This window comes from Habropoda laboriosa, unplaced genomic scaffold, assembly GCF_001263275.1.
Source record: "Habropoda laboriosa isolate 0110345459 unplaced genomic scaffold, ASM126327v1 scaffold77, whole genome shotgun sequence".
Taxonomy (NCBI): Eukaryota; Metazoa; Arthropoda; class Insecta; order Hymenoptera; family Apidae; genus Habropoda; species Habropoda laboriosa.
Genome location: NW_017100200.1, coordinates 741,785 through 750,931, shown reverse-complemented (window position 1 = coordinate 750,931; position 9,147 = coordinate 741,785). Strand labels below are relative to the sequence as shown.

The following is a 9,147-nucleotide window of genomic DNA, read 5'->3' as shown; positions in this document are numbered from 1 at the left end:
CGTTCGAAACGGGGTCCGGTTGATTAGCGCCGTACAAGAAAGGCATTCCATCGGTGGATTCCTCGGGAGCTGTTTTTTTCCCTACCCCTGGATCCGACCGTTTCGCTTCAGCGTTAATTGCATTATTATCGACACCAGTCCAGAATACCGTCTCTTTTTCATCGACGCTCGCGATCCTCAGTTTCGTACACCGCGTTCTTAAAAACTAGAAGTAGCTCGGGTATACTTCGAACGGTAAACAACAACTCTTTCTTTCGACAAATTGGTTAGCTAATTTTATTGTCCATGGATATAACGATCGAATCAATTACAAGTTAACGATTGAGAAAATAAACGGCGTACAATTGTGATTTTGTTTTACAAAGAGAAATATGCGATCGACTTGCAAGTTGTTCCCAGGGAAATTCCTCAATTCGTTGTCAGCTTGACAGTTTAGTATCGGGCGTACAACTCTACGTTGAAGTTGATTCCGTGTCCTCTCTGGCTCTTGAGGCGGATGGTGACGTTGTTGGATCCTGGGCCACCGTTCGTGATGCTGGCGTACGCACCGTTTCCGTTGGTTTTCTGGTCAAGAGCGCGGACCAAAGTGATACGTTCCCACTTGGACACGTTGAAAGTCCTCTCCTCGGTGACAATTTGCATCCAGACGGATTTCTTCACGATGTTTTGCGACAGCACAAGCCTGTCACCGGGTAATCTGTACCCAACGATCAAGTTGTGGGAAATGTTGGCGGCGTATTTTCCACCTTGCGGAATTGAGCTGACCTGCGTGGAAAGCACAGCAGCGGCGACAACCACCAGGAACATCATCAACTTCTGTGCCGACATGTTTGTTACTTCGTTCAAATGCACGCACTGTGTTACTTTTGCAATAGCACTTGTATCACTTCGATACTGCAGAAAGAGATTTGACTCCAACCTGCTGCTCCGCTGTTTAAATATCGCAGCCGACAAAGCTTATCAGTTCGTTGTCTTATCGCGGTGTATCTGTAACAGCCTACTTGCTCGTTCTGGAAAGATTTATTCTTAGAACCCGCGTGGTTCTACGTGAAGACGTTTCGATCTCGAGTATGTATTATCATCGATCAATTACGAGGTAAGGTAAACTCTCGTAGAATTACACGGCGATCAACTTCAAGCTGTCAGATTTCGACATAGCAGAACGTCTGAATTTCGAGCTTTCCTGAAATAACAGAAACTGATAATTCTTGTTCGATTATTTTCGTACATTTGTCACTTGACAAACTGTCACAACTGTCGTGTGTGTGTGCGCCGAAACAGTTCCGTTTACCTGGATGACTCATGTTCGCAGAGGTAATCATACACACAAGTGTTCTCCGTATCGAGCGCAAACATTCTTATCTCTCGGTGATGTTCGCAAAATATGAAAACACGTTATTACGTACACATTTTTCCCCCAAGTATCAAAAACGAACGATTGTTTTCCCTTCTCGGAAATTCATTGAACACAATAATTCACCGAAGCGATCCATATTACACAGCGATATCTTTCGAGATGCATGCGATAATCTTCATTATCAACGATAGACCGCCGTGCGTAAGGTGTTTGGCCTCAATCTTGTAATAGACGGCGATCTCTATAATTCATGAGCAACCCAACTCTATCTAATGCTGCTGCATCCTGCTGTGTGTACACTGTTCACATGCACACGCACACGCCCTTCGATTCTATGCACCTTCGATAGGTTGCGTTCGCAAACTCACCGTATGAGGCCTTTCAAACCATCCACCTGACGTATTATCGAACAGTACAACCGTACTATTGCTGCGTGGAAATTACACGTAAAAATTATTCGAACCCACGATTACACTTGCACGATGTAAGATACTTACGCGTTCGCGTGAAAGTTACTTTTACGATCGGAAAGCCTATTTACCCTAGCTTTAACGATGTTGTTTCATTCATGTACCTCCGAGGCTACGATGCGAAGTATTAAAATTTTATTTGCCGCTAAATATTTACACAGTCTCTATTTACACGATCTCCGTACTCAATTTGGAGCAATTGTAATCGTTTGTTTTTCCTCTGTGTGTAACTTTTTCAGGCTTTTGTCGGAGGCGACGAGAGACCGCGCGCGATTTCGCAGTTGGCGCCCTACATTAACGGCCCCGGTTCGCTACAAGAGCTGAGGCCGCTTTGTCAAGGCCGTTGTAGGTTGTTTGCTCAGATGCTTGTTAACCGTGTGAGCATCCAATATGTTACCTCGTGTATGCACTTAGGTCCTGCATCGAGAGTAGATTCACTCAGATCATTAAGTCAATTACTGGATACACGATGACAGAATATCGCTGGTAACGTCCATGAAATACACTCGCAGATGGAAGTTGCACATACGTGACCGTGTTTGGGAAAAAGTCGTTCTACTTTCGACAAATTTTTCTTGTAAATCTTGGGAGAAACGATGAACGATAAATCGTGTTTGTTATTATTACTGCAGCTCGCTTCGTTAGAATTTAGACGATACAGTGATAACGTCGTGTGTTATTTATCCAACAGGCCAAGTTCCATTTCATTGTATAACAATTGGAAGATTTTTTGAATTGGTCAACGGAGCAATTAAAAAAAGAGCAAACCTTAACCCTTTCGTTACTATTGGCGCCTATACGCATTTTGGAGTCTGTTGGTACACTTCCACCCTAATTTCATTCTTTGCATTCTTCCGCCTTAATTTAAAAAACCGAATTCTGAAGCGATACGTTCAAAATAAGAAATTTTTCAGTCGTGGTTAGGAATTGACCGTCAGTCGCTCAAATTACGCATTGAAATCTGCCGCGGCGAAAGGGTTAATTAACCCCTATGTCGATAACTCGCTTGAAATATTTGATCTTCCCGGTAAAAGATTTGAATATCCGGCGAGATCGTTAATTCGCACATTTCCTATCCGTGTTTGTATCGAGTTTAGAATTTTGTTATCAGAAAACTACTAAAACTGGACGATAGAGTAGACGAAAATTGTGGTTACTGACATAAGGGGTGTTACGAAAATTCTAGAAATGTGTTTGATGTCGTTTTATTTAATGTTTAGTTCGAGCGGGTGCGGGTACATCGGTTTTATACTAGTTTTGGCACCTTGCTTCCGACCAATCAATGGTCAGGAAAAGGGGCCTGGAGTCGCAAAACAATAATGTTAATAATAAAATTATAATAGTATCTAATTACAATAATGTTAATAATAATATTAAAATAGTATGTAATAACAATGTGTGGAGGAAAGGCAGTGGGTTCGTAACAGGGGTTAAAATAAATAAACCTCGCAAAATCGAGAATACGCATTTCTCGTGCAAATTAGTCACGTCACAGACGTGTGTATTCGGCCAGATCGTTGTTATTTGGCACATTTCCTATCCGTGTTTGCCTCAAGTTTAGAATTTTGTCGTCAGAAAACCACTAAAATTGGATAAGGGGTTAAAATAAATAAACCTCGCAAAATAGAAAATACGCCTTTCTCGTGCAAATTAGTCGCGTCACGATCGTGTGTATCCGGCCAAATCGTTGTTATTTGGCACATTTCCTATCCGTATCTATTGCAAGTTTAGAATTTCCTTATCAGAAAACTACTAAAATTTGACGATAAAGTAGACAGCAATTGTGCTTATCAACATAAGAGTTAAAATAAATCTTAACCTTCTTTAAAACAAAACAGTCGTGCAAGTTAGTCGCGTCACAATCGTGTGTATCCGGCCAAATCGTTGCTTCACACATTTCCTATCCGTGTCTGCCTCAAGTTTACAATTTCCTTAGCAGAAAGCTACTAAAATTGAAGAACAAAAGTAGACAGTTCTGCTTACTGACACAAGGGGTTAAAATAAACAAACCTTACAAACCATAAAATCCGCCTTTCTCGTGCAAATTAGTCACGTCAGAAGCGTGTGTCTTTAATCCAAATACATAAACCGAGCGGCGCTTTCATACAACCCAATGAATGATGAACAAGTTTCGCTCTGATTCATTTTACCGGTAGCACTGTGTGTATATATACATATACATATACATGTTTATGCTTAGGTGGTTCTCGCGTGTCTAGCCGCCACGTCCTCCGGTTTCTAAGTATAGACGTGCATATTCCACGAGGACACCACCATCGAAGACTTACTTTCAGGTGCCTCCACCGACGCTTCCTACATTCACTCGTTCGTACACCCATGCCACACAGTTGATGTAGACGTACAAGGAGAGGAGAGAAGAGGTTCGACTTCCTACCCATGGACGATGGTGTACGATGCGAGTGGGCTCGCATTATTCATTCGACGGACAAACCGTTGGGCTACTCGATCTCTGGCACCTGTCTCGAGCATGCCGGACAGAAGATGCTCCGAGAGTCTGCATATCAGCCAGCACGACGCTTTTACCATTAATTATCTGGTTGTGTACTTCGGAAATCCGAACCTGGTCTCGATTTCAACCGTCTTAACGAGCTACACCGGGGGTTAATGCTGATCCTATAGGAGTAGGAGGAACGCTGAAGAGGTTGCGAATCCTCTTTCGTAGCCACTCTAATCGTCTACCGACGAGACGACATCACAGATCCACGGATGGATCGCGACAAATTTTCCGTGTCGGTCATTTGAGAACGATCGAACGCTGCTTCCTCTCTGTGTGTATCTCGTCGCGATCGAACGTTATCGCGTATCGTCGAATAATTAATACGTTACGGTGAAATTTAATTGGATTATGATAAGAAGGATGAATGGGTTTTCGCTGGAGATCGATAACGCGATACAGCGGGGGAAATTTCAGTGGAACAACGTTAATTATAAATTGCTTTCGGAGAGCTGGGCGAAACGAAAGAATCGCGGGTGGGTGTGAGAGGTTAGGAAGGAAAGGGATAAAGGGGATAATGAACGTTGAGGTCACCGGTTAGGACAATTAGGCGAACAGAAAAGTTCCATCGCGGTTTCGTAGCTTCCTGACCACCCCTATAAGAGTCAGAATGACAGCTACTAGTTTTCTCCATTACACCAAAGTCTGGCCGTATCCTTCCGCGAATTAACATATTATATCGGACTTACAGTGGCGCGGAAAAGGTTTCATAAGTCAGGCGACCGGTATCTGTGAGTAATCGATAAAGTTGCTTATTTTTATCGATTATCCGAACGTTCTGCACACTGGGTGTTTGTGTTATAGCTAAACATCCAACGTAGAATCGGAGATAGTCTGTTTCTTTTCTTCGAAACATACTTTACACCGGATTCTTAATTACGGATTGCTTCCGAGAAAGATATGGCACGGATGAAAATCGAACTCTCGGTAATACATATCTTCGTTGATCGATTATAGATTGCGTACACAGTTCGATATCGCGGCGTTTCGTTGTAAACGCGAAATTTCGCGTTCGTAGAAAATGATTGTTGCAGAGGTAATTAAACAGGCACGATCGATCGTACGCGCGGCGCTATGTTTATTTCGAATCGAAATAGTGTATCATGAATCCGTTATTCGCTGATGATACATTATGAAGAGAAACTCAGCTGCATCGAGCCACGATAGTTCTGGTTTATGGTGTTCCCCGTACACCTGTATATGCGCTGACCGCGTATATTTGTACACGTAATTTGCATTCGTCACGATACGATAAGGTTAAATAGTTGCTCCCGTCAGCCGCAATCCCAACATTCTAAACAATCGATTCGCCCGTATTATTACGTTCAACCGTAACAATCTATCAGATTCTTGTCCACTGTTATTACTCTCATCTTCCCCGCTGCCCGCTTAGAGAGGTGTGTACCCGTAATTACGGAATCAATAAACGAACGTATAATTCAGAGGTGAAAATTTGGAAAAAGGCCAAAACGAGCGGAAAACGAGCGTGTAACAAAGCTTCATTAACCCACGATTATCGTCTGTTTTCCATTCTTTATTAATTAATATATAATTTGTTTCATAATTTGTCACGATTAGACTGCGAATTTTTACGCAAATTCGTATTTTTATGAATATAGTGGAAAAAATAGAAGGTAGATAGGCAACTGTTTTATTCGCTAAATATTATAACGAGTACTATATTTGAGCCGTTTAATGCGAAAGTAAAAAAAGTAAGTAGAAAATGTTGATTTCTGGATAATGAGGGATAAAGTAAAATTTCTGTAAAATTCAGTAGTATGAAAGGATGTTACATCTCTTTTCTATAAGCCACTGTATAGTTATACCTTAAGTTAATAACGCCACTTTGCCCGGAAAACCAAGATACATGTACGTAAAATCATTTTATTCCATATTCTTCAGACTTACACCACTTCTGCACAAAACAGAACGAAGATTCAACTTTCGAGATTTGGCGTTAAATCAAAGATGCAAAAAATTCACTTACACCACTTTTTCATTAAACGTAATTCTGTGTATTTTCGTTGTTTGATTATTTCTAAGAACACCCTGTCGAAATAATCGAATGAGGACAAAAATGTCTCGACGTTCTTTCAGACAAAGACACTAGGACTTCCACCAAATGTGTCTGGTGTACGTCTTCGAATCGAGCACTGCACACTGCAATACAATAGGATAAACAGTTCGTAGGTATAAGCGGACCCCAGATTTCTCTTTTTGGGTGCTCCGAGACAGTTCCATACAGCGTTTCAGACAGAAAAGACGTTTCTTCAGAGTCGTACAATAAATTGACGGAGCCTCGGTTTGGCGGATTATGACAATAAACGATTTAGACACATTTGGCCGCCAGACCGGGGTGCCGACGTTTGGCAGACCGCAATATAACCCCCACGCATCGGCGCGACACTCAGACAATAGGTCCCAAAACACATGGGACCATAAAACATTCGTTACCAAAAATCACATCTTTCGTCGACCAATAGTAAAACATGCCACATTTTCCACCTCCATAACAAAACAACCAATCAGAACCAACACAGCGTCTATATATACACCTACACACCAGCGAAACACGAATCATTGCTAGACCAGTGAACGATACGTATCGTCACGACGACCGACACAATTTTTCCAAAGACTCGCCCGAGAATTTCGTAACACATCACATCAGACTCGATCGAGAGTCACCACTTACAAGTTTCAATACGGTCATCCGGATTAATTTCCTGGTGACCAACGTCTCGAACGAGCGTAAGCAGGACCCTGCGAAATTCACTAAAGATGTTAGGGGCTTGCGGTTGATCTTTCGATCGTTCAAGCTTTGCCGGTTTTTGCACGTGTGTGCCGACTAATGTTCTAAGGCTACGAAGGACCAGTTTCTTGATTGAAACGCTAAGATTTACTTTATGTTCTATTTTCTACAACTAATTCAAGATATAAATTCTACTGCGAAGTGAGAGGTGTTTCTCTTGCGAGTGGCCAAGTGTTCCTGCTGGAGTCTCTGCGGTTTCCCTCGACGAAGACTCCTATTTTCCTAAAAGCACCCTGATTGGTGATTTTTCCTTTTCTAAATCACCAATCAGTTTACTCCGGTGCATCGCAACCTACCTCCATTTCGCACTTAGCGCGTTATCTTAGGGTAGGGTGTACGGTGGACGGATGCATGGGAATCTTGTGGAATCTCCGCTTTTCTAGGCTTCGTTAAAGTCAAGTGGCCCATCGACGTTGGCAAAAGTCGTGGGCCACTTTTCTATTTTCCGTTCGGAGGCTCCAGGATTCATGGCAGGGTCTGGTCCTAGGGACTGAGTGTCGCAGGCAACGCAATAAAAACTTGTGGTGTTTTGAGAAAACGATATTTGCCTGCGACGGCGACCACTTGACTCGCTGCCATAAATCCGGCTACAGGATACGCCTTAACAAAAGAATTGCGGAGCAAGGGAAGCACCAAATATTAACAGCTATACAAAGACAATTCTATTTCAATCACCCATTTCCAACATTCGTGCTCTGAAATTTTCCACGAGTCTCTCAAAATCCGCAGTCCAGTCACGACGATAACAACAGAACTGAGAATTACGGCGAATCGTGAAAAAAGCTCGCAGAATCGAACGTCTCGATAGGTTAGCAGGAAAGAACAGGCCACAAGTTCCTGCTAATCCTCAGAAAGCTCAGAGACTGCAACGACGTCGATGCACTTTCAGGAGGGCGACGTGTGCGGCCGTAAAGTCGTCGAACGACGTCCCGGCGGCCCTTTCCCTGTGCAGGTAATCCTCGTAGATTGGCGCGGCGCAATAATTCGTCTGGTATCGGCCTCATGGGGGCACACAGGCCAGAGGGGGGTGTTAAACGACCGATATTTTTTTCCTCGAGAAGCGCCGGTCTCGATTTGTTGCATGCCTCACCTGTCGTGCATCCTATCTCGCGCTCACCGTGCCAGTCGTGCATCCTCTCCCTCTCCCCCGTCGAACATTCTCTTTATGCGTCCGCCACCTTTGGCAGTAGTAAAGCCGCGGTAAATCGATGTATCGTTGCGCGACCGAACACGCTGAAACGTGGCGAAGAGGAGAATGAGAAGCAGAAAAATGAGGGAAACGGGAGTTGGGGCAAACTTGAGATTAATGGACCTTGCGACGTGAGAATGTTGAGAAATTTATCGATATATTTTCGATATTCGAATTCGAATCCTGTGAACCTTTGAGTGGAAAACTGGGACACTCTACGCCAGGCATGGGCAATGTTTCCTAGTTCGGGGGCCAAATTATCATTCTGTCCCCGAGTCAAGGTCCGGACCAAATTATTAAGTAAAATAAATTAATATTGAATGCTACTTCGTATTTCGTTTATTTATAATATAATGCTTTGGTATAAAGCTCTACACAAATTTTATAATATAACGAACGACATGACAATTTAATGTGAAGATTTGTAGCAACCAGCTACAGCGAAGAACACATGACGTGCGCGCTTGAAAAGCTATTTTTAAGGAAACCGTTTTTAGCTTATTTAATTTCTAGAAATTCGACAATGCATGTCCGCGTAGAAACTTTCTCCGACGGCCTCAATAGCAAATTGCCGCATCATAAACCAAGGGTTTCCGAAAGGTCCGCCGTACGAGGCCCAGAGGCCCGGACCGGCAGGTCACGAGTACTTGACCTGGAGGAAACTCAGCTGCCCGCCAAGTGACGTCAGGGGAAAAACCTCCCCCGCCAAGTCGCACTGCGGTCCCCGAAAAAGCGCGCCAAGGGCGCAAGGGACACGCAGCGACTCGGAAAGAAATTACCTGATTGGTTAACACCGATGCGACG

The 9,147-nt window shown here is 43.3% G+C and overlaps 1 protein-coding gene across 1 annotated transcript; it reads right to left on the bottom strand.

The window, feature by feature from the left end:
* Nucleotides 1-350: 350 nt before the first annotated feature.
* Nucleotides 351-923, bottom strand: LOC108570403 (probable salivary secreted peptide). Its single transcript, XM_017932264.1, has one exon. It carries the CDS (start codon nucleotides 826-828, stop codon nucleotides 433-435), a length of 396 nt encoding a protein of 131 aa, XP_017787753.1. The 5' UTR covers nucleotides 829-923; the 3' UTR covers nucleotides 351-432.
* Between the last annotated feature and the right edge of the window lie 8,224 nt (nucleotides 924-9,147).

Coding starts and splice junctions, on each gene's coding strand:
- LOC108570403 (XM_017932264.1), bottom strand. CDS start 828: ATGTCGGCACAGAAGTTGATGATGTTCCTGGTGGTTGTCGCCGCTGCT.